The sequence below is a fragment of the Balaenoptera borealis genome (assembly GCF_965194805.1).
Source record: "Balaenoptera borealis genome assembly, chromosome: 1".
Taxonomy (NCBI): Eukaryota; Metazoa; Chordata; class Mammalia; order Artiodactyla; family Balaenopteridae; genus Balaenoptera; species Balaenoptera borealis.
This window is the reverse complement of record NC_138860.1, coordinates 150,090,977-150,117,115: the sequence shown is the minus strand read 5'-3', so window position 1 is coordinate 150,117,115 and position 26,139 is coordinate 150,090,977. Positions and strand designations below refer to the sequence as shown.

Here is a 26,139-nt window from a genome sequence, read left to right as displayed (position 1 = left end):
TAGCTATTATGAATATAATATCTATTAGCTATTGTGAATATAATATCTAATATTATGAATATTATAATGCTGTAATCATCCATGTACAGGTCTTATGTGAACATAAGTTTTAATTTCTTTGGGATAAATATCCAGGAGTGCTACTGTTGGGTTCTATGGTAGTTGCATGTTTAGGTTTTAAAAAACTGCCAAACTGTTTCCAAAGTGGCTTTGCCATTTTACACTCCTACCAATATAAGACTGACCCAGTTTCTCTGCATTTTGCCAGCATTTGGTGTTATTACTATTTTTTATTTCAGTCATTTTGATAGGTATGTAGCCATTATTTCTTCAAATACTTTTTCAACCCTACCCTATTTCTCCTCTCTTTCTGGGACAAATAGCTCTGTTCAATTTTTTTTTTTTTTTAGTCTATTTTTTTTTCTTGTTCTTTAGGTTTGGGTAATTTCTATTTTTTTATCTTTTAGTTCACTGATTCTTTCCTCTGTTCCTTCTGTTCTGTTGTTTAGCCCAACCATTACTGTATTTTTCAATTCTAAAATTTTCCTTTGTTTATTTTATTTATTTATTTTTGGCTGCATTGGGTCTTTGTTGCTGCACGTGGGCTTTCTCTAGTTGCGGTGAGTGGGCTTCTCATTGCAGTGGCTTCTCTTTGTTGCAGAGCACGGGCTCTGGGCACACGGGCTTCAGTAGTTGTGGCATGTGGGCTCAGTAGTTGCGGCTCATGGGCTCTAGAGTGCAGCCTCAGTAGTTGTGGCACAAGGGCTTACTTGCTCCGCTGCACGTGGGATCTTCCCAGACCAGGGCTCAAACCCGTGTCCCCTGCATTGACATGCGGATTCTTAACCACTGCACCACCAGGGAAGCCCTCCCTTTGGTTCTTCTTTATATCTTCTATTTCTTTTTTGAGGCTTTTTGTTTTCCATTCGTTTCAAGCATGTTTGTAATGGTACACTTTAGCATTTTTCTGATGGCTCCTTTAAGATCTTCATAAAATAATTTTAACATTTGTGTTATTTCAGCATTGACATCTATAGATTGTCTTTTTTCAGTTTGAGATCTTACTGGTCCTTTGTATGATGAGTGAATTTTTATTGAAATCGGGACATTTTGGGTATTATGTTATGAGACTACTGTTTTAGTCTGTGTCTCTGACACCACTTTAGCAGTGGAAGGTGGAGGCACTGCCTTGTTATTGCCGGATTGGGATAATGTTCTGGTTCCCCGCTTGACTTCTGTTGACACCCAAGACTTGGGGCTCCTCATTATTGCTGTGCAGGGGATTGGCGTTCTGTTTCCCCACTAGGTCTCTACTGATACTGCCCTAGCTGAGGGAGGTATGAGTACCTCATTTCTCTTCCTCAGTTGGCCTCCACTGACAGCATGTTGGGGTGAGGTGACCTCATTACTTACTGTTGGGCAGTGATGAAGTCTCGACTCTACTAGGCTTCCTTTGACACCACTCCAGCACGGAGGGGGAGGAGCACCTCATTACTGCCAGATGGACATGAAAGTCCTGGCTCCCTACTCAGCCTTCTGTAACACCTCCCTGTGGGGAGACTGGGGCAACTAGTTACAGCAAGATTGAAAGTCTAGGTTCCCCTCTTGGCATTTGCTGGTGTGGGTGAGGGTGTGGCCACAGTTTTTTCTTTGGTGTTTGACTGAAGTAAAGTAGTTACTGTCTAAAAGTTGCCCGCCTTGCTAGGCTGCCCCATTCCTGATACTTTGGCTAGAGTGAGCAGATTTTGGGGGGGAGCTACTTTTGTGTGTGCTTGTTGGTATTTCCCAATTGCCCACTTCTTTGACTTTAAGCCTGGGATGTATGGTGCAAGGAAAAAACCCAGTATCCAACGTATTGTTCTTTGTGTCCCAAGACCCCTAGCTGGTCTGGTTTCTTCTCTTCACCTTTCAGAGTGATCTAGCCTCATTTCTTGTCTCTTCCCACTTCCATACTTAAATTTCCAGAAATGTACCATGTTCTCACTCATATCTAGGTTTTCCCCTATATTCTTTTTCCTCTCTTTACCAGGGAGACACCTTATCGCTCTAGCTGTTTCTTATGTTCAAGCAGTGTAGAGCTACTTGTTGTTTTCTAACTGTGTGCTGGGCTTTCACATCTCTAAGGCTGGTTTTTTTTTTTTCCATTTTTTAAATTGAGATATAATTGACACGTAACATTATATTAGTTTCAGGTGTACAGCATAATGATTTGCCATAGGTATTCTAAGGCTTTGTTGATGCTGTTTATTCTTCCTTTAATTCCCCTCACCTTCTTTCTCCGTCTTTGAACTTTTCCTTCATCTTTGAAGGACTTTCTCAAAGATCACCTTTTCCATGAAAAGATCTTTTTCAGATTCCAGGCATCATGGATTATTTCCTTTTCTTTGCTTTCATGATACTTTGTACTTGGCTCTGGTATACCATTGGCTAGATCTAGGCACATAGCCCCATCTAAGTCCAAGGGTAGGTTGGGAAACGTAGTTGTCCATGTGTCCAGTAAGGGGAGGAGAACCAGATGTTAGTAAATATCAATAGTGTCTACCACAGTCCTGATTCTGCCATGTGCTATTTCTGTGCTCTTGTAAGGCCACTTTTTTGAACCCCAGTTTACTCATCTATAAATTGTAGATAATCATATTCTTACCTCACTGAATTGTTATGTCAATTAAATGAAATATTGTTACATGGGAGTGCTTTGGAAATTTTAGCTATCCTTTAACCGTTTTTTGAAGTTAAAATGCTGCTTGTTTTTTCCTAGGTCTCCTGAATGATGCAACTGTAGGTATTTTTAGGGGCAACCAGATGCGCTTAAAACGAGCTTGCATTCGCAAAGCCAAGATCTCTGCCGTTGCGTTCCGGAAAGCCTTCTGCCACCACAAGTTAGTGGAACTTGATGCCACAGGTGTGAATGCTGATATCACAATTACAGACATTATCAGTGGGCTTGGCAGTAACAAATGGATCCAGCAAAATCTCCAGTGCCTAGTGCTGAACTCATTAACTCTCTCACTCGAAGATCCTTATGAGCGGTGCTTTAGCCGGCTTTCTGGCCTTCGAGCATTAAGCATCACCAACGTTCTCTTTTATAATGAAGACCTGGCTGAAGTTGCCTCATTGCCAAGATTAGAGAGCCTGGATATTTCTAACACCTCGATCACAGACATCACGGCTCTGCTGGCCTGCAAAGACCGACTCAAGTCTCTAACCATGCATCACTTGAAATGTTTAAAAATGACAACTACCCAGATACTGGATGTTGTTCGGGAACTAAGACATCTGAATCATCTTGATATTTCAGATGATAAACAGTTTACATCAGACATAGCTCTTCGATTACTAGAACAAAAGGACATCCTGCCCAACCTCGTCTCCCTGGATGTCTCTGGGAGGAAGCATGTGACAGATAAAGCTGTTGAAGCCTTTATACAACAACGGCCCAGCATGCAGTTTGTAGGTTTGCTGGCCACTGATGCTGGCTACTCTGAATTCCTCACAGGCGAAGGACATTTGAAGGTTAGACTTTAAAAATATATTCCTTTGTCAGGCTGACCAATGTTTTAGTTGCATAAGACTCCGTTAAGGTGAATGTCTAATAACATATGGAACATGTTCATGAAACAGGACATTATATAGTGGAAAGGGCTTGCTTTAGAGTTAGAGTCCTAATTAAAATCCCAGCTTACTTGCTTCACAACCCAGAGCAAGCTATGATGTAACTTTTTTGAATTTACATTTATTTATAAAATAGATATGATTCGTACCTTGCAAAATTCTTCTGAAGATTAATAATTATATATGTAAAGTGGAAGTCATATAGTAGGCCCTGGATAAATGATAGTTGACATGATGATAATGTTTAGATATTTTGAACCACTTAAGCATACCATTTCTAAAGGATCACTTCAAAGAAACTGGGGATGCTCCTTGTTGAATTGAGTATCTGAGGGGAGAGCAAGTTCTCCAAGGAGATCTCTATTGTAGAAATGGTAGAATTTTGCTTTTCTTAAGGTTTCTCATGCCTAATGGTTTAAATTCAGTTTAGGAAACATCTGTTGGACTTGGTACAGCTTGGGATTCAAAGATGAAAAAGATATAGGATTTGCCTCCAAGGAGCCCGATAGTAGTAGTGATGTTATAACTATAAAGCCAAGGATCAGTGTAGTTGCTGTAAGAAAGTAGGAGAAATTTTTTCTAGCTGGAGAATTTTAGACTTGATGGAAGATGGTATCTGAATCAGACTTTGAAGGATAGAATTATAACAAGTTAAGGAAAACTAGTATTCTTCCAACATACATTGTATCCTATAGGTGCTTTATATTGTATATGCCAATATCTATAGATAGGTATTAACTCCATTTTATAGGTGAGAAACAGAGTCATAGAAATTATATGATTTACTATTAGTGAGAACCAACATTTGGATCTACATCTGTCTAATTCCAGAGCCCCATTTTTTTTCCCCTACTTCCTACACCGCTTAAGCAGAAGTATCATTTGATCCTACCGGGGGCAGAGTCAGGGATGGCCTAGAAATGAATACTGTGACCAAAATGACAAGGTATCTTTTTTGAGCAACCATTATTTTATTTATTTTTTATAGAAGTATAGTTGATTTACAGTGTTGTATTAGTTTCTTGTGTACAGCAAAGTGATTTTTTCATATTCTTTTCCATTATGGTTTATTACAGGATATTGAATATAGTTCCCTGTGTTATATAATAGGACCTTGTTGTTTATCTATTTTATATATAGTAGTTTGTATCTGCTAATCCCAAACTCTTAATTTATCCCTCCCTCTTTCCCCTTTGAAAACCATAAGTTTGTTTTCTATGTCTGTGAGTCTGTTTCTGTTTTATACATAAGTTCATTTTTCTCATACTTTATTTTTTTTAAATAAATTTATTTTATTTATTTTATTTTTTGGCTGCGTTGGGTCTTCATTGCTGTGTGCAGGCTTTCTCTAGTTGCAGCAAGCGAGGGCTACTCTTCACTGCTGTGCACGGGCTTCTCATTGCAGTGGCTTCTCTTGTTGGGGAGCATGGGCTCTAGGCACGCGGGCTTCAGTAGTTGTGGCACGTGGGTTCAGTAGTTGTGGTTCGCAGGCTCTGGAGTGCAGGGTCAGTAGTTGTGGTGCACGGGCTTAGTTGCTCTGTAGCATGTGGTATCTTTCCGGACCAGGTCTCAAACCCGTGTCCCCCGCATTGACAGTTGGATTCTTAACCACTGCACCACCAGGGAAGCCCCTATCTCATAGTTTAGATTCCACATATAAGTGATATATGGTATTTGCCTTTGTCTGTCTGACTTACTTCACTTAGTATAATAATCTCTAGGTCCATCCATGTTGCTGCAAATGGCAATATTTCTTTCTTTTTTATGGCTGAGTAGTATTCCATCGTGTATATATACCACATCTTCTTAATCCATTCTTCTGTTGATGGACATTTAGATTGCTTCCATATCTTGGCTATTGTAAAATAGTGCTGCTGTGAGCATTGTGGTGCACGTATCTTTTCAAATTATAGTTTTCTCCAGTTATATGCCCAGGAGTGAGATTGCTGGATCATATGGTAACACTATTTTTAGTATTTTAAGGAACCTCCATACTGTTTTCCATAGTGACTGCACCAATTTACATTCCTACCAACAGTGTAGTAGGGGTCCTTTTTTTGTGCAACCATTATTGATCTCAAAAAAGGAGAAGGAAAGTTTAGTTATAAACATTTTAAAACATTTCACGTCTTAGATTATTTGTAAATGTAGACTTTAAAAAATAGAATGTAAGAAATTATTTTGAGTCACTCTTTTTTATTCATTCAATAAATATTTTATTAAGTGCATACTCTGTACTGTGCTGGACATGGGGATTTGATGGTGAGGCAAAACAGGCATGCTCTTGCCCTCATGGAGCTTGTAATTTAGTGAGGGAGTCAAACAATGAAGTTTCATATGTCGTGGGTATATGCTTTAAATATATGTATTTATATTTCATATACATATTTTTTAATATTTTTTTATTTATTCATTTATTTGTTTATTGGCTGCATTGGGTCTTCGTTGCTGCGCGCAGGTTTTCTCTAGTTGTGGCAAGCGGGGGCTACTGTTCGTTGCAGTGCGCGGGCTTCTCATTGCGGTGGCATCTGTTGTTGCGGAGCATGGGCTCTAGGTGCGTGGGCTTCAGTAGTTGTGGCTCGCGGGCTCTAGAGTGCAGGCTCAGTAGTTGTGGCACATGGGCTTAGTTGCTCCGCGGCATGTGGGATCTTCCCGGACGAGGGCTCGAACACGTGTGCCCTGCATTGGCAGGCAGATTCTTAACCACTGAGCCACCAGGGAAGTCCTCATATACATATATTAACGTATAATATGCATACATACATATGCTTTAAACTGCATAGTGCTAAGAATCTAGAAGATATACAATACTACATTTGAGAATGTTTAACGGAGAGACTCGACTTAGTTTAAGGCTTCTCTGAGGACTTGATGAATAAGTGAAGATCTTATGGATGAGTAGCTTGGTAGAGGAAATTCCAGGCAGCGAGAATGATATATGCAAAAGATGTGTGGTAGGAAGGAGCGTGGTACATCCAAGGAACTGCAAGAAGGCCACTGTGGCTAGAGTTCCAGAGTAAGAAGTTGCAGAGCAATGAAGTGAGGCTGGAGAAGTAGGTGCCAGGGCCAGATTTCGCCAGGTCACATAAGCCAGGTGCAGGGCAGCAAGAAGTTTGAGGAACTTACATACAACTTGTTATGGAACAAGATAGATTTCTAGCACAGGGCTTGTTGGTAAAGGAAATATAAACATTTAAATTACTATTTTAGTGTTACTTAACTCCCTAAGAAGTGGGTCAGACAGTAAAGAACTGTAAAAATCAAAGGAGAAGAATTCTTATCTCTGTGTACTGGGAGTTTCGGAAGGATTTCCCAGAAGATGTGAGCTTGACCTGTGTCCTGAAGGATGAAAGGAATGTGTCCCTAGTACACTACACTAAATAATCTTCTCAAGGCAAAGATCCTCTAATAGTTGTGATTCCTGAGCAGTACAATTTTTGCTGATTGTTCTTACCACCAACAGACCCTAGAGTGAATTAGCCTAAGTTTTTCAGTTGAGGCTAGTAGGACATCTGTGTTCCACAATGCCTCTGTGAAACAAGTTTGATTTCACAAATGGAACTGTTATTACTTCGAAATCTTGGCTCTAGGAAACACCTACTTTATTTGCTATCATCTGGTTTCCACCTCTGTAAACATTGAAACAGTGATTCTCAGCCTTGACTGTAACTAAAATTACCTAGAGTGTAATTATTTGAGATGAAGGATGTGTTAACTAACCATATCATGCTAATCATTTTGCAATATTTACATGTATCAACTCATCATATTTTACACATTAAACTTACATGATGTATTTGTGATATATGCATGTATAATATTATATATCTTGATAAAGCTGGAAAAAATTTTTAATTAAAAAAATTCATCTGAGGAACTTGAGGAATTAAATCAGAACCACAGGGAGGTGGGACCCAGGCATCAGTATTTTTTAAAGCTCCTTGGGTGATTGTAATATGCAGCTAAAGTGGAGAATCATTGTTTTAAAATAATTTTTAAAAAATAGAGATCATTGGAACTTTGCCCTTTATTCAACTATACACAAAAGTTGATGTTTCTTTTTTTTTCATTAGTTATCTGTTTTATATATATTAGTGTATATATGTCAATCCCAATCTCCCAATTCATCTCACCCCTCCTTTCCCACCTTGGTGTCCATACGTTTGTTCTCTACATCTGTGTCTCTATTTCTGCCTTGCAGACAGGTTCATCTGTACCATTTTTCTAGATTCCACATATATATGCGTTAATATACAATATTTGTTTTTCTCTTTCTGACTTACTTCACTCTGTATGACAGTCTCTAGGTCCATCCACGTCTCTACAAATGACCCAATTTCGTTCCTTTTTATGGCTGAGTAATATTCCATTGTATGTATGTACCACATCTTCTTTATCCATTTGTCTGTCGATGGGCATTTAGGTTGCTTCCATGACCTGGCTATTGTAAATAGTGCTGTGAACATTGTGGTGCATGTGTCTTTCTGAATTAATGGTTTTCTCTGGGTATATGCCCAGTAGTGGGGTTGCTGGGTCATATGGTAATTCTATTTTTAGTTTTTTAAGGAACCTCCATACTGTTCTCCATAGTGGCTGTATCAATTTACATTCCCACCAACAGTGCAAGAGGTTTCACTTTTCTCCACACCCTCTCTGGCATTTATTGTTTGTAGATTTTTTGATGATGCCCATTCTGACTGGTCTGAGGTAATACCTCATTGTAGTTTTGATTTGCATTTCTCTAATAATTAGTAATGTTGAACATCTTTTCATGTACCTCTTGGCCAAAAAATTGATGTTTCTTTTAAATTATTTGTTTGACTACTAATTTGAGAGCTGAAAAATAATAGGTCATGTTAAGGGAAGAGAGCTGAGATTGCTCTGTCTCCTTGTTTAGAATTTTCCAAGTTAGCAAAGTTGATGAAAAACTTGTCTGAAATGATTGTCTTAGTATTGTGATGCTTTAAACTAGTTTAGGTTGACATTTTTGGCTTTACATGTTTTTTAGACCACACTGAAAGATGCAGGAAATAGAGACAGTGTGACTCCCCAGTATTCCTTATGAGGCATTATATGGTACTCTTAGTGGGTGGTTATAAGAACAAAAGTTTTGTTTTTTCCACTTTCATATATATTATTTATTTTGATCTCTTGACTCTGTGTGGGAGGTATTGTCCTCAGTGGGAGGGAATGGCTTTCTTAAGGGTCACAGCCAGCTGATGAGCCTGGTATGTGTCCTTTCTACTACATCTCATTGCCTATATTTGAGAATCTTAGTTCTTTCCTTTCCTCTCTTGTTTCTAGTCCCAACACAGATGGTTTTCTTACCACAGAATTACCAACTCTGTCATCTCTGTTTCCCTACCCAATTTATTCATCTGTTAGCATCAGTTTCTTGAACCTTCCACTTCTCCACAATTAGGACTCTTATGTTTTTTGGCTGCCTCATTCCTAGACTCTGGGGTTATTTACCAAGCTGTGGTTCCCAGTTCCTGAGAATCACTGGTTGTGTGCTAAACCCAATATTCTCAGTCGTCATCTTATTTGATCTAAAGTGGCATTTGACACAGTTGATCTTGTCCTCCTTCTTGAAATACTTTTTTTTACTTAGTTTCTAGGATATCAGACTTGTCTTGTTTTTTCCCTACTTTTTGGACTCACCCTGGATTTCCTTTATTGGTTCTTCCTAATCTCCCAGGCCCTAAACCTATATGCTGTTGACTCCTAAATTTATATCTCTAGCCTAGACTTCTCCCTTGAGAACTAAGAATCCTATATTAAACTGCAGTAATCAACATCCAGTGAAGGTACATATAAGTTTTTTTAAGCAAAGGAGTCGATCCATTTTAAAAAACACTAAGTACTTTTTAAAGATGTCTGAGCTAGGGCCTCTGCCCTTGAGGAATTCTAGTCTCGTGGAGAGGAGGCAGACCAATTTAAAAATAGCTTTAATCCATTGTAAGAAATGCTATAATAGAGTTATATACTGAGTGCTATAAGAAAGTTTTTCCTTAGAATATACATTTTAGTTTTAATCAGTATATTAAATATTAATAAGGCTTAATTTAGTGGTTAGGGGTATTTTCTCTGTTTTAAATTGTTTGCAGAAACTAGTGCATACAGCCACTTGTTTGTTTTGTTTTGTTCGTTTTTTTTTTTTTTGATCTAGCATATGGAATTGATTGAATTGAAGATGCGTATAGTTTGAGGAGCCAGATTGCTTGATTTGAGGGTTTATCACTGGCTAGAGAAGTGTTGATCACTGAATAAACATACAGGCAATGAAATTTGGTTTAGAGTATTTACATTCCAGTAACAAAAGAGAGGAAGATTTCACTCAGAGAGGATATTATATTTAGTAGCCTTTTCCTGGGAAAGAGCTTGGCTTATTGAAAGATCAGAAAGACACTGTAGGGTGCGGGGGAGGGATAGATTGGGAGTTTGGGATTGACATGTACACACTGCTATAAAAATAAAAAAAAATAAAAGAAAGGCCACTGTAGTTACAACATTGTGAGTTAGGGGGAGAGGGTTACCTTAAGAGGCAGTAGGAGCCTAATCATGGGTAGTAAGACCTTATAAATAGTGTTACATATCTTGAGATTTATTTTAGGTACAGTACAGAAAATTTTACCCATAGACTTATAGTAGAGTCTGAGCCTATCTAATATACATCTCTTTAGCATATGTACACCTCCATAGGATGACTTTTCTGGAGGGATTGGAAAGTGATCATTCCCATTTGTTTCAGGCTTTGCAAAGCTACCCTGGATGCCATCCACACAAATGATGTTTGGATAGAGACAGTTAGAGGGTTGAAAAGAATCCTAAAAACTCATCTTCTGTCTATGTTCAAAGGTGTCTGGAGAAGCCAATGAAACTCAGATTGCCGAAGCATTGAAGCGGTACAGTGAACGGGCATTCTTTGTCCGGGAAGCTCTATTTCACCTTTTTAGCCTGACTCATGTGATGGAAAAAACAAAACCAGAAATTTTAAAGGTAAGAATAAGAAACTGCATATGAGAAATTTGAAATTGTCTTCCTAGATAGATGATAGTTTTGTGAAGAAAATTAGTGAAAATTTGCATTTAGTCTTTGGTTTTTTATAATGGGATTGATAATGTATAATTTCAGTTATTAGCCATAAATGAGAATGAGAGGAGATAGTTGCATAGTGTTACTGAAGTTTTATAGTAGTCTCATTTAAGCAATATAAATGCCTTCAAGTTCATATTTAATTGTCTAAAACCAATAATCACTGTGATATGTTTTCACCAGCTGTAGTAGAAAATGGAATATATGACTGGAATCAGGACACTGCTTTGTATATTACCCCTGTATTGCTTCCATATAGGCTTTTTTAAGAAATACAATATTGGAATTTTATAAGGCACTTTTCCATGCAATTTATGAACCTCCTGTGCTTTTGTAACTAATCTGCGTTATTCCTCAATTAAGATATTTTAACCAAGACAGCTTTTGAAAGGCAAGAAAGGATTCTTAATTTTGTTGATTACTTAGGACATTGTTTGTCAGAATGTGGTCCTCTATCCATCAGAAGTCTGGGATACTGCTTATTTTAAGAAGCATATTCGTGAGAGGCTTCCCTGGCGGTCCAGTGGCTTAGACTTTGCCTTCCAATGCAGTGGGTGCGGGTTCAATCCCTGGTTGGGGAGCTAAGATCCCACGTGCCTCGTGGCCAAAAAACCAAAACATAAAACAGAAGCAATATTGTAACAAATTCAGTAAAGACTTTGAAAATGGTCCACATAAAAAAAAAAAATCTTTATAAGGGGCTTCCCTGGTGGTGCAGTGGTTAAGAATCCACCTGCCAATGCAGGGGACAAGGGTTCGAGCCCTGGTCCGGGAAGATCCCACATGCCACAGAGCAACTAAGCCCGTGTGCCACAACTACTGAGCCTGCGCTCTAGAGCCCGCAAGTCACAACTACTGAAGCCTGCACGACTAGAGCCTGTGCTCGGCAACAAGAGAAGCCCCTGCTCACTGCAACTAGAGAAAGCCAGCGCGCAGCAACGAAGACCCAACGCAGCCAAAAAATACATAAATAAATAAATTAATGAATTAATTAAATCTTTAAAAAAATAAAATAAAAAAAATAAAAAGCATATTTGTGAACCTCCAAGAAATTTAGATTCAATAGGGCTGGGTACAGGAATTATAAGGAAAATTAAGAGTACCTCAGGAATTCATGAGGTACAGGAATCTGCATTTTAATAATCCCCCAAGATAATCCTTATGCACATTCAGTTTAGAAACCAATGAGTATAGGACTATATTATATTTGATACCTCATTTAGTGGGCACGACAATCCCAAGAGATAAGTTTTATCTCCTGTTTTACAGATTATGTACCTGAGGGTCTGTGAGGTTAAGTAACAGAAAGTTAGTGTCAGAGCCAGAAATGCGTTAACCTCCCAGTTTCTTAGATTTTGAGAATGGGGTGTTTGGAAAGGAACCAGTAACAAACATTTAAGTCCTAAGGTGTTACCCCCAACATCTGTCACCTCCTATGTACATACCAGAGGATGTTGGCACTTGGTATATGCATTATCATTTTTTGGTTTTGGTTACTGTGAACCTGAGTAACAAAGGACCAGACCTCTAGTCCTGATATGAAATATTTACTCAGTCATTCATTCATTCATTCAGAGAATGATGCAGAGAGAAATGTGATTCTTGCAAAGGAGAGCAAAGAAAAAGGTGGTAGTTGGTTGAAGAAGTGTGTGTTGTTTTTTTTTTTTCTTTTTTTGGATGGGAGAAAAAAATAGCTTGTTTGTATGCTGATATTAATGATCCAGTACAGAATAAAAAACTGATAACAGGAGTGAAAGGGGAGAACAGCTGAAGCAGTGTCCTTGAGTAGACAAGAAGGGAAGAATCTAGCATATAAGTGGAGGGATTACCTTTAGAGAGGAGCCCCAAAAGGTCATTTATGGTAACAGGCAGGAAGACAGCATATGCACATGTGTATGCTGGTAAGGAGGTACATGTGGAAGTGAGAATCTGAAGTTCTTTATGATTGCTTCAGTTTTCTCAGGGTAACTGGAAGCAAGGTCTTCAGCCAGTAGTGAGGAATGGGGAGGATTTGTTGGGGATTTGAGGAGAGAGGAAAAGGAGAGAAGTAGTTACGTCAGCCAGAGGGAAGTGAATGGATTTTATGGTACTCTAACAGTGTTCTTAAGGAACTGAATGTTGGGATTTGAAAGTGAAGTTTGCTTCTGGTTTACTGTCTTCAAGTCAGTAAGAATTTGTTTAGTGCTTAGCATATAATAGGCCCTGAACTAGGTCTTGGAAATACAAAGATGTTTTCCCTAAACAGAAAAGATTCTTTAGCCTTACAGAAAAATCTCTGGACATGAACAACTTGATACCTACCTTGACCAGGTGGACAGGAACTAAATATTGGTGAGTAACTGCTATGTCCTAGGCTCTGCACGTGAGGATAAAAAAGATACTTAAGACATCTTAGAAATTATTATAGATCAACAAAGTAATGCTGCTATTATGAAGAGAGCTTATATTTATAAGTTGGATCAAAAGAGCTAATTTTTTTTTTCCAGCTTGTGGTTACTGGGATGAGAAACCACCCCATGAATTTGCCAGTGCAACTTGCTGCAAGCGCCTGTGTGTTTAACTTAACGAAGCAGGATCTTGCTGCAGGAATGCCTGTGCGACTCCTGGCTGATGTGACCCATTTGCTGCTCAAAGCCATGGAACATTTTCCCAATCACCAGCAGGTAAGCATATGGGAACTCCCATTCAACTAGTCCTTTTAGTGTCTCTTACCCATCTCCCACCTCCATACAGTTCATTTTAGTAGACCAAGCCTGGAAATTCAAATGCCTTTGGAGGCTGTGAAGTAATAAATTTATGGTGTGACTGAGTGCAGGACAATAGAGAAGTAGAAAACTAGAGAATGCTTTCCTTGCCTAAAAGTATTTCAGTCCAAATGTTGAGGGAAATAAAGCAAGCCATACAAAACATCTTGCACCTAGACCTTGAGTTAGTGATAATTTCAGCAAACAGACATAGGCGTAGAGCTTTTGTTCTGAGCCAGGCACTGGTTCAGTACTCAAGTACTCAGTACTTAAGTACTGGGATAGAGAAATGAGTAAGACATGGATTTTCTATTTCTAGCAGTATAGGTAGACTACAAAACCTGTCCTGTCCTCAGGATGAAAACTAAAAATGCTGCTTGAATTACATTCTTAACTCTTAAAATTTAACAGTGAGTTGGCAAGTTAGTAAAAAATACTCAAAGGTGCAAAACCAAGTAAAAATGGCAACCCAGATAGGTGAGTGGGTCATTAAAGCCAGCTTCCCTCATTGAGAGCAATTGCCAAACTAGATGAACTTCAGGCTTTGGTGTTCATGGACTCTGGAAGCCAGGTGAACAGAAGACAAAATAAGACCCACCTAAAGGCCACCAGAAGGGAGGGAGATTAGCTGGAGTTATCCTATTTATTACCCTATTTCTCATGTAATAGAAAAGATTTAAAAAAATGTGCAAGTAAACTTATATGGGCCCAGTGGAAGTCAGTCTTTGAACAGTAGGTGGGCAGAATAAAGGTTTTAAGAAATAAGTGGTGTTTTATCAATCTTTCTTTTTTTATAGAGTCTACCCCTATTTAAAAAATAAAATAATATTTTATTCAGGATTTTTTTTCTCCCTTTGGTTCTTTAGTTACAGAAGAATTGCCTCCTTTCACTTTGCAGTGACCGAATTCTTCAAGATGTTCCATTTAACAGGCAAGTGATAGCACTAGAACTTAAAATGGGGCAAAATGGAATTTTAGAAATATGTCTTGGGTCATTTCTTACCATTCAGGATATTCCTGGTGTACAGTTAGTCAAGTGGGTGGGATTGTGCGTTGCCTTATAGAATGCTAAATCTACTTTCTCTAATTTAGTGCTTTGACATTCATGATAACAGATTGGCCCCTGTTTTCATAGCCCTTTGCATAAGAATTTATATTGATTATAGTTTTTAGAATATCTGCACAATATTGTGGGCTGAAGAAATTGAGGCATATAGAAATTCAGTGTCTTGCCCGTGGTTTTGTGACTAGTAACTGCTAACCTAGAAAGACTCAAGTCTTCTAGGCCCAGTGTTCTTTTCTCTGTATCATACCTCATTATTATTGTTATTTGATATTTAATTATAGAAGAAACTTTTTAAGCAGAGGTTAAGGGAGACCATATAGCTGGATTCCAGTAAGTATAAAGGGTTTCCTCGTTTTCTAAGATGTGATTTGGGAGCTAAACAGGTTTTTTTTTCATTTTACTATTTTAAAATATAATTTTTTAATGATGGTATTTTGAAGAAGAAATTTATACTTTATGATTTAATGAGAAATGTCTTTCTCAAGCAGTAATTTTACTGTGAATTACTTTTATTTGGGTAACAGTACACTGTTAACTGGCATGGCTGAGGCAATGAAGTATTCCATTTACTATTTGAAATAAATAGTTTGGATAAAAATATAACTACATATATCTCACGTAGATTGCTAATTTTATTTTATAAATATATTGAGCATCTGTATTGATCACATGAAGTCATAGGTAGAAAAGACATAATCTCCTAAAGAAAATTATAAACTACCCCAGGGTTGGCCAACTTTTTCTTAAAGGGCCAGATAATAAATGTTCTAGGTTTGTGAGCCATTGGGTCTCTGTTGGACCTACTTAACTCTGCCGTTGTACCTCCAAAGCAGCCATAGACACTTTATAAACAAATGGGGATAACTATGTTCCAATAAAACTTTAGAAAACAGGCAGCTGGGCCCACAGCTATTAAGATCACTCAAGGTAGGCTATCATTTGCCCTTGAGGTAGCCTGTGCACTCTGCTAGAATTGAGCTTCTTTGTGGTAAGAGACGGTGATTGGTTCATCTTGCCCCTAGTACTTAGTACTTAAGTGGATGTTTAATGGATGGATGGATGAATGAATGAATTATGAGTATAATAGAAGACAATCATTCATAGAAGAGGATGACAGAATGTACTGGGCCCCCAAGCAAAGAGGGAAAGATTCCATCTGCTTGGTGATCATTAAAGATTTCATGTTAGTGATGGTATTTAAGATAATAAAGATAACAACTAATGTATGAAGCACTTACCAGGCACTGTGCTAAGTGTTTTACATATGCTTATTCAGTCCTTACAGCAGCCCTGTGAAATTGTTACTCTTGTAATCTTCATTTTACAGATGAGGAAACAGAGGCACAGAGAAGTTTAGTAACTTGCTCAAGGTGATAAGATAGTAAGTAGCAGAATTTAGATTTAAATCCAGACTGACTCCAGAGCTTCTACTTTTTATATCCATGCCATATTGCCTTGAAAATGAAAGCTGGTTGAGTTGATTGTTTTGTGTTTTGGGAACTACACAGATAAAGGCACAGAGGAAGACAATACTAGTAAAAAATTAACCTTTATCAAAAGTTTGGAATGTGCCAAGTTCTGTACTAAGTCTTAAGCCTTATGTGTGATATCATATACAGCAGTCCTATGGAATAGATCATATTATTTTACAGACAAGAAAATTGAAGTTCAGAGAGATTAAGGAAGTTGCCCAGGGTCCCAAAGTTAGTAAATGGTGAAGGTGATATTTGAATGCAGGCTGATTCCAAAGTGTATCATGTTCTTAATGACCTGACTGCATTGCCTCACATGAAAAAATAGTTTATTTTATTATTGTCATTAACATTAGATAGAGCTAGAATTCCAACCCCAAAATTGAAAGAACTTTGGAATCTGCTCTTAACTACCAGGCTATATTACCTCATAATTATGGGCATGTTTGGGGACTAATAAAGTTTCCACATGTCATATCCTCTCTTTTCTTGCTTTCTTTTTTTCTCTATAGCATATGTCAGTACCTAAGCAAACCATATATTTTACTTATTTATTTATTATCTGTCTTCCCACTATCTGTAAGCTCTAATGAGAGTAGAGATATTTTCTGTTTTGTTCACTACCCTCTCTCCAGCACCAAGAACAGTATCTAGCAAAAAACAGGAGCTCAATAAATGTTTCGGAGTGAATGAATGAATGTTCCCATTGTGCTAGGTACTGGGAGGAACCCAGAAAATACTTTAAATTATTGCTATAGTATAGAAATCACTACAGAATAGAAATATGTTGTAATTCTAGAAGATGAATGCCAGATATTTTTGACCATATTTTCCAAACTCTTGTTCCTTTACAAAGTGTTGTCAGAATTAATAATGACACCATCCCACAACACTAAGTGCACTTGTTATTCTCTTATCAATTAGGAGGAATTTTCCCCTTCCTTCTCACCTACCTAAATTGTAGCATCAATTCCCAGCTGGAGCTTTGAAACTATGCCTGGGGCCTCCAGGATTAATTCATGAAACTCTGTGTGTTTTCAGGTTTGAAGCAGCCAAGCTTGTCATGCAGTGGCTCTGCAACCATGAGGATCAAAACATGCAAAGGATGGCAGTTGCAATCATTTCCATCCTGGCTGCCAAGGTGCCTGAACTCTTGTTGAATAATTTTCTGTAGGAAACTATTTCCCATGACAGTTACTATTTTTCCCCAAATCTGTGTGCCAGTGAGGTTTTGGTAAGCCAGGTAACTTACACAAGCTGTATTCGGTATTGTGGAATTCCAGGTTGATCAGAGATTTTAGTCTGACCTTTGGAGTCTGTTACAGTGAATGATATTAAACTCACACTGGTGAATTCTTGGACATTTACTTTGTCTTCTGCTTGCTTGCAGCTTTCTACAGAACAAACTGCACAGCTTGGTGCTGAACTCTTCATTGTCAGGGTAAGTCTGTACAGACTCCTAAACAGTTTTCATTTGCATTATTTTCAGGCAGTGTTGTGTATCTTCTGACATTTTATATTTTAAAAGATTATTTTTGTTACTTCTAAGTGAGTGAATTAATTTCTCTTCATTGAGGCAGCTTTACTCCTTAACAGAGATGGAAAGAGCCCTGAACTAGGAGTCAGATGACCTGGGATCTAACTTGTAAACTCACTTTGTGAATTTAGATAAATTACCTGGACCATTGGGGCCTGAATAAACCTTAAGATCCTATCTAGTTCTAAAATTCTGTGATTTTGTTATTTATGAAGAAAATGTAGAGTCTCTATTTTAGGCATAAGGTTGTGCTAGATGCTTTAGGGAAGAAGATAGTGTAAATAGCTGATATATGATTTTACTTGCTTCATTTGAGGACTTAATGTAGTGAACAGTGAAAGGTTAAAAGCTTTAAAGAGAATAAATTTAAACCATGCCTTAGGGAGGACTGAAGGAAAAAGTCCACTTAGGAGCTGCTTGTTACAATCCTGGCGTGAGATGTTTGAATAATAATAGTAGATGGAAAAGTCAAACGAGAGACTCCCTTTTTCTATAACTTACAAATTATGTATGTAATGAGAAAGTAAGTCACTCATTGGTAAATATGTATAGGATACTCATCAGGTACCTACCACCTTACTAGGTGTTAGGGATCTACACTGAATTATATCTATAATTCCTGCCCATAAGAAATTCACAGTATAGTAGAGAAAATAGCTATGTAGACCTGGTCGTAATACAGTAATGCAGTCTAATAAATATATAATAATAAGAGTGATATGAGTGAAAAAAGCAGTGTAAAAAGAGGTAAAGGCTGTGATGGTATTAAGGAAGGAGTAGTCAATATATCTGGGCTTATTCCCAGTTCTATCACTTACTAGCTGTGTGATTTAAGACAAGTCACCTAAATTTTCTTAGGGATGATAAAATGTTTTATACAGTTGTTATGAAGATTAAATAAAAAGGAAAAAAAGATTAATTGAAGGGATATGCTAAGTGCCTAGCACAAAATACGATACGTATGTTAGATGAGTAGAAAAGGATGCTGATTTTATTTATTTTTACTCTTTTCAGGGATGACATTTTAGTTTTAAAAATGGCTTTTTATTGCTGTACATGTGTTTCAGTAATTTTGGCAGGAGGTGTACTCAAAGATACTAAGGAAGTAGTACACTCATATGCTTTGGGAGAAAATTGTTTAGTTTAAGTAGGAATTAGCGGGAATTAATAGTAGTAGTAATGATGATGCTAGCTAACTTTTTTTTTTAAGCCCTTAATTATCACCCGCAATTTACAGATGAGGAAACAGAGTTAAATTGGCAAACAAGGTTACACAGTTAGTCAGATGCAGAGATTATATTTAAGCTCAGGTAGCCCAATTCTAGTGCCACACTCTTAGCCACTATGCTATTAAGTTACATAATTGCAACTAGATGTTTGTGTTTCTTAAAAATTTTTTCCTGAATTGTACATAACTTCAAGCAATAGTGTTTGTTAATGTTACTTGTATCTGTTGTTGCAGAGCTCCCTTTTACCCTCAAAAGTGTAAACTAAAAATGGAATTATGTATGCCCCATGTAGGTCTTAAAATATTTCTTTTTCAAGCTTAAATTTCTTAGGTTAAAGCTATGATAGAAATAATTTACAAATGGAATTTCAAAGCTATTATCTTATTTAAATCCAATTTAGACTTTAATTCTCTTACTATTGTATGTAGTTTGTCCTTTCTTTTTTTCTGAAGGAAAACTTGGAGTTAGAGAGAATTAGGTCTTCCAGTTCTTACTTTCTCTTACTAAGTTGACTCTGATCAAATTACTTAACATTTCTTGGACTCAATTTCCTCTCCTGAAAAATGGGGATGACAATATTACAATAATAGGATATGATTTGCTGATGTGTAGTAAATATTAGATTCATTCCCTCTTCACCCCCTCCACCTTTTTTATCCCAGGATCTGAAATGAGTATATGTTGTGACCCGTTGGGTAAGATAGTTGGTCCTAAGCTTTAATCATCTTGCTTTTCATTTCATTTACAGGCGATTAGATTATAGGTATGATCAGAATATTTTAAAAGTATTTATGAAAATCCTCTTTTTTTCTTGTTGAAGGAAAAGTCTGATCCAAGAGGCTGTTTGTTGTCCTTTTAAGAACCTTTATAGGAAATGTTTGAAGCCATGAAACTAATCCTCATGGACTTGTTAGTCACTGTTATTACCAGTAATTAGAAATTAATGCTATTTTCCTCCTTTCAGCAACTTCTTCAAATAGTGAAGCAGAAAACCAATCAAAATTCAGTGGACACTACTTTGAAGTTTACTTTGAGTGCACTTTGGAACCTCACAGATGAATCTCCAACCACTTGCAGACACTTTATTGAAAATCAAGGGTTGGAACTCTTCATGAGGGTTCTAGAGGTTAGAATGGGAATTTAGCCTACAGTTTTTGACATTCATTTATTGATAGATTTGAGCATTTATTTATTATATTTGGTTCTTTAGTTATAGGTTTCTCGTTCTTTTTACAGTCATTCCCAACTGAGTCATCCATTCAACAGAAAGTCCTAGGACTTTTGGTAAGATATAAGCATTTCCTGCTAATTTCAAGCTGTAATTATTTTCCATCTGAGGTAATACATAGAAAGATGCTACTCTATTTGTAAACACTTAATGACATTAGAAAATATATATAATATAATTAAGTGAAAAAAGCAGACTACAAAACTATATATACGTATTAAGATTTTCACCACACTAAAAGGAAAGATATAAATTACATACTTTTTAAAATATATTTTGGTATAATACAAAGCTTCACTGTGAGCATATTTTACTTGTATAATCAGAAAAAAAATGAAAATGAAAAATGTGACATGAAAAATGTCACTAACCTACAAGTGTTCTTAGATTCTATGTTTGGTAATTGATAATTACCGCTTAAACAACTGTTTAACAAATCAGATATTCCATAAATATACTGGATATATGTTAAAGTGAGCCCTCTAGGATTTTTAGACAAAGGTGAAGATCAGATATTTTATCACCTTTAATCACTGCAACAGGAAAAGTACCCATATGGTAAAGCCCATTTCAAAGCAGACCTCTGCTCTTGAGGGATTAGATCACAGGAGGCATAGATTAGTGTTTGTTTTCTAGATGCAGGATTATGAAAGATGGATTTTTGGGAAAACTGAGGGCTGGCATTTAAGGAAGACTATTTACTGTAGTTTTAGTTATATAAAGCAGAAAATGTAAAACTACCTAAATGCCCAGTAATGGAGAAGTATTAAGTAAATTATAGTATTTGATTGTTTTATTCTGGGTTTGTAGATTATTAGATACACAATTTGACTCAAGTCATTATAAAAGGAAAAAGGGAATTGATTTTAAATATTCAGAGAGATCTTATAGGGCTTAAAAAATGCTTTTTAAGAAAATTTCATGAAGAATACATGCTGGGGACTTCCCTGGTGGTGCACTGGTTAAAAATCCACCTGCCAATGCAGGGGACACGGGTTTGAGCCCTGGTCCGGGAAGATCCCACATGCCGCAGAGCAACTAGGCCTGTGCGCCACAACTACTGAGCCTGCGCTCTAGAGTCCGCATGCCACAACTACTGAAGCCCACATGCCTAGAGCCCATGCTCTGCAACAAGAGAAGCCACCGCAGTGAGAAGCTCGTGCACCTCAATGAAGAGTAGCCCCCGCTTACCGCAACTAGAGAAAGCCCGTGCGCAGCAACAAAGACCCAACACAGCCACAAACAAATAAATAAATAAATATTTAAAAAAAAATAAGAAAAGAATACATGCTTATTGTAGCTAGTGAAACCGTGCAAAATGTATTTAAAAAGTTTAAGGTTTTGTCCCCAACATTTCTTTATTTTCATCTCTGTGAGGTAATTAATATTAATACAACTTGGTGTGCTTCCTTCTATATCTTTCTCCATTACTTTGTGATTGAATTTTTTTCAATAATTTATTTTGAGATATAGATTCTAATTTAATTTTTCATGGTCAGAGAACATACTTTGTTTTGAGTCCTTTTGAATTTATTGAGACTTGTGTGTGGCCCAGGATATGGTCTATCCTGGTAAGTCTTCCCTGTGCACTTGATAAGAATGTATATTCTGCTATTGTTAGAGTGTTCTATAAATGTCAGTTGGGTCTCTAGTAGGTTGATATTATTCAAGTCTACCACAGGCTTACTGATTTTCTGCCTACTTGTTCTAGCAATTATCATCTTCTATCAGTTTCTGCTTCCTGTATTTTGAAGTTCTGTTATTAGGTTCATAAACAGAATTGCTATGCCCTCTTAATTTTTTTTTCTTTTTTAATGATCGATTTTCTTTTTTTTTTTAATTAACTAATTAATTTACTTATTTATTTATGGGTGTGTTGGGTCTTCGTTTCTGTGTGAGGACTTTCTCTAGTTGTGGCAAGCGGGGGCCACTCTTCATCGCGGTGCGCGGGCCTCTCACTGTCGCGGCCTCTCTTGTTGCGGAGCACAGGCTCCAGACGCATAGGCTCAGTAGTTGTGGCTCACGGGCCTAGTCGCTCCACGGCATGTGGGGTCTTCCCAGACCAGGACTCGAGCCCGTGTCCCCTGCATTGGCAGGTAGATTCTCAACCACTGCGCCACCAGGGAAGCCCTATGCCCTCTTAATTAATTGACCCGTTTATCATTATGAAATGACCTGGTATATTCTTTACTTTGAAATCTCCTTTGTCTCCTTAATATAGCTATTCCAGCTTTCTTTTGAATAATGTTACCATGGTTTATCTTTTTCCGTCCTTTTACTTTTAACCTATATTTGTCTTTATATTTAAAGTGTGTTTCTTATAGACAGCATATACTTTGCACCCTGCTTTTTTATCCAATATGAGAATCTCTCCTTTTTATTTGGACTGTTTGGATTATTTACATTTAATGTAATTATTGGTGTGGTTAGATTTGAATTCATCAACTTGGTATTTGTTTTCTCTTTGTCCTATCTGTTCTTTGTTTTTTCCTCTTTTTCTGCCTTAAAAAAAAGGCTTAATTGAGTATTTTTTTATAATTCCGCTTGATCCCCTTTCTTGGTTTATTAGCTATTACTCTAATTTGTTGTGTTAATGATTGTTATGGGTTTATAGTGTACATCTTTAATCACAGTCTCCCTTTAAGAGATTTTATATAATTTCATATATAGTATAAGAACCTTATAATAGTAGATGTCCATTTCTGCTCTTCTTTCCTTTATGTCATCATTGTCATGCATTTTATTTTATATATGTAATAAACCACATAAACATTTTTTTTAATATCAGTTATCTTTAAGGAGATTTAAATAATTTTTAAAAATTTGTATGTTCACCCAAATAGTTACTATTTCTGATGCTCTTCTTTCCTTTGTGTAGATCCACATTTCCAACTGCTCTCATTTTCCTTCTACCTAAAAAACATCCTTTAACGTATTTCGTAGTGTGGGTCTGCTGCTGATGAATTCTTCAGCTTTTGTATGTCTGCAAACATCTTTATTTATTTAACGTTCATTTTTGAAAGATTTTTTTGCCAGGTGTAGAATTCTAGGTTGACAGTACTTTAAAGATGTTTGTTACCTTTTTTCTGATTTGCATCTTTCCAGTGAGAAATCTGATGTCATTGTTATCTTTATTCCTCTATATGTATATGATTTTTTCCTCTAGCTACTTTTAAGATTTAGGATTAGCAACAACAGTTCTGAGTAATTTGATTATGATGTATTTTAGTGTAATTTACTTCATGCTTCCTGTGTTTGGGATTCATTGAACTTCTTGGTTTATAGTTTTAAAGTTTGAAAAGTTTTTGGCCATTATTTCTTCAAAAAAAAAGTTTTGCACCCCCTTCACCCCAACCCATTGGAGACCTTTGGAGTCTCCAATTTCTCATATATTAAGCTGCTTGAAATTCACAACTTATTGGTGCTTTTAAATTTTTCTTTGTTCTATTCTCTATGTACATTTCAGTTTGAATTGTTTCCATTGCTATGCCTTCTAATTCAGTAATTGTTTCTTCTGCAGTGTCTAATCTGCTGTTAATCCCAGCTAGTGTAGTTTTTATCTTTAGACATTGTCATTTTCTCCTCTAGAACTTCATTTTGGGTCTTTTTTATATCTTCCATATTTTTACTTAACTTTTTGAACATGTGAAATATATTTGTAATAACTGTTCTACTGTCCTTCTCTGCTAATTTTAACATCCTTGTTAGTTCTGGGTAAATTTCAAATGATTGATTATTCCCCTCCTTTAGAGTTGCATTTTCCTGCCACTCTGCATGCCAGGTAGTTTTTGATTGGATGCCAAACATTGTGAATTTTACCTTGTTGGTTGCTGGATATTTTTATTTTCCTATTAAAAATTCTTGAATTTTGTTCTGGGATTAATTGACTTACTTTTAAACAGTTTGATCCTATTTGATCTTGCTTTTTTTTTTATTATTAAAAGTTTGCTTTATTTTTCTGTTGAATCAAGTACTACCTCCCAATTACAGTTAGATTTTATGCATTACAAACATTAACACAGTTACCATCACCTCATTGACAACTGAATAATAAATCAAACTAGGTCCCAGTGGTTATGTCCACATCTAGGTTGTTAGGGTGATCAGAACTCTTTGTTTGCTTTAGCTTTTAATCCTTGGTTATATCTCCAAATACGAAAGAGCTGAGAGGCTCCTGCTGTCCCAACAAAGAAATTAACAGCAAACAGACTCCAGTTTTGGGGAATAATTACAAGTGAGTATCTTGACCAAATAAACCTTGTAGCCATCAAAACAGCAGATTGGGCTGTGCTGAGTTTTTCTGCAGGTCTGACCATGTCAGCCAATCCAGCACACACCAACCCCCATTTCATAATTGGAGCCCAGAAAAATACTGTTCTGGGACCTGCCGGTTGGTTGTACAACGACCTCAATTTCTCATGCAGCAGGAGTTCCACTTTATCAAGTACCTGGTGGTAGGTGGCCCGCAGGCCCCGGGTGCCAGCGGCTGACATTTCTGCAGACAAGTGATCATGGGCAGCCGGGTAGGGCAGCGGCCGCGTGCTCATCCCTAGCTGGCAATGAAGGGCAGCTGGTCACTTTCCCCTGCCTCAATGCCTCGCGCCCTCCTCTTCCCCAGGGTGCCCTTCCTGCAGCTCAGCCTGCTCCCCTGTGAACCACCCGGTAGCCCGCGCCCGGAGAAGTTTGTGAGGGTGGAGCTGATCTTGCTTTTATGATATATTAGGAGGATCCAGAGTAGTGCTGAGGCTAGGGCTGATTATTCTGTACTACTGAAACAAGACCTTCCTGAGTACTCTGCTCAATGCCCTGTGAATGAAGAGTTTTTCCAGAATGGATGGTGAGAACAAGCACTATTCCTGGCCCTTTGTGAGTGCTGGGAACTTTTCTCTAATCTTTTTGATGGCTCTTTTTCTTCCCTCAAATAGTTTTCTCACAGTCATGCTCTGATCAGTACTCTGCTGAATAGAGTGCTACTCCCTGCAGCTCTCCGGATTCTCTCCATGTACATTGTCTTCTCTCTGGTACTCTGTCCTATGAATTGCCTTCGTCTCCCTGGACTCTCAGCTCCATCTCTTCAACTCCATGAGCCCACTGGGCTCTGCTTTTAGTTCTGTATCCCTGTGCCACAGCCTGGAAACTCTCTCAAGGCAGCATCTCACCTTGTTTGTTTTCCATCTCTAAAGGTCACTGTTCTTTATTACCTAACGTCTAGTATCTTGAAAACTGTTGTTTCATGTTGTGTTTTTTCAGTTGTTTTAGAATGGAGAGTAAATCTGACCCCTTTTCGTCCATCTTGGCCAGAAGCAAGAGTCCTCATCAATCTTTCATTAAAGATTTAAGAATGAGAAATTTGTCTTTTATACTTAGCCACGTATTTCTCATACTACTCTTTCTTTTTTTTTAACATTTCTTTTAGTGTAGGTAAGCTGGCAATGAATTTTCATTTAGGTTTTATGTGAAAAAGTCTTATTTTGATTTAATTTTCAAAAGATAACTTTTTGCTCACTCTTGAAGTCCAAGTGGATATTTTTCTGTTGGGTTTTGAGGTTTATAATTTTCATAAATTTGAAAAGATTTTGGCCATTATTTCTTCAAATATATTTTTCTGTACCCTCTCTTATCTCCTCTCTTTCTGAGACTCCAATTACAAGTATGTTAGATTGCTTAAAATTGTCTCAAAAGTCACAGAAGTACTCTGCTGGCTTTTTTGGCAGGTTTTTTTCCTTTTTTCTATCTGTGTTTTGACTTTGCTGTTTTCTGTTACTGTTTTTTAGTTCACTGATTATTTTTTTCCTGCAGCATATCATCTGCTGTTAATCTCATTCAGTATATTTTTCATTTCAGGTACATGTATATATTATTTCTAGAAGTTACATTTAGATCTTTTTTATATCTTCATTTTTTTTCTCCTCAGGCTTATATTTTTCTTTCATTCGTATCATATTTATAACATTTATAATAGCTGTGTTTTTTAATTAATTATTTTATTTTTTTGGCTGCGTTGGGTCTTCGTTGCTGTGCATGGGCTTTCCCTAGTCGCGGTGAGTGGGGGCTACTCTTTGTTGCAGTGCTCGGGCTTCTCATTGCTGTGGCTTCTCTTGTTGCGGAGCATAGGCTCTAGGCACATGGGCTTCAGTAGTTGTGGCATGCAGGCTC

General features: G+C 37.2%; 1 protein-coding gene and 1 pseudogene across 3 annotated transcripts in view; one reads left to right on the top strand and one right to left on the bottom strand.

Annotated features, from left to right (window-relative positions):
• ZYG11B (zyg-11 family member B, cell cycle regulator) overlaps positions 1-26,139 on the top strand; it is a 74,196-nt gene that overhangs the window by 25,656 nt on the left and 22,401 nt on the right. The window contains exons 3-10 of one of the 2 annotated variants that reach the window (XM_082370851.1): positions 2,759-3,513; positions 10,471-10,611; positions 13,194-13,370; positions 14,318-14,382; positions 17,031-17,130; positions 17,380-17,430; positions 19,720-19,881; positions 19,992-20,039. In XM_082370851.1, coding sequence (XP_082226977.1) covers positions 2,759-3,513; positions 10,471-10,611; positions 13,194-13,370; positions 14,318-14,382; positions 17,031-17,130; positions 17,380-17,430; positions 19,720-19,881; positions 19,992-20,039 — 1,499 coding nt within the window. The remainder of the gene's footprint in view (positions 1-2,758; positions 3,514-10,470; positions 10,612-13,193; positions 13,371-14,317; positions 14,383-17,030; positions 17,131-17,379; positions 17,431-19,719; positions 19,882-19,991; positions 20,040-26,139) is intronic. The other variant, XM_082370852.1, reaches the window with a different exon arrangement.
• LOC309618390 (mitochondrial pyruvate carrier 2 pseudogene) lies at positions 20,046-26,126 on the bottom strand (annotated as a pseudogene). Its single transcript has one exon. The product of its transcript is annotated as a mitochondrial pyruvate carrier 2 pseudogene (transcript).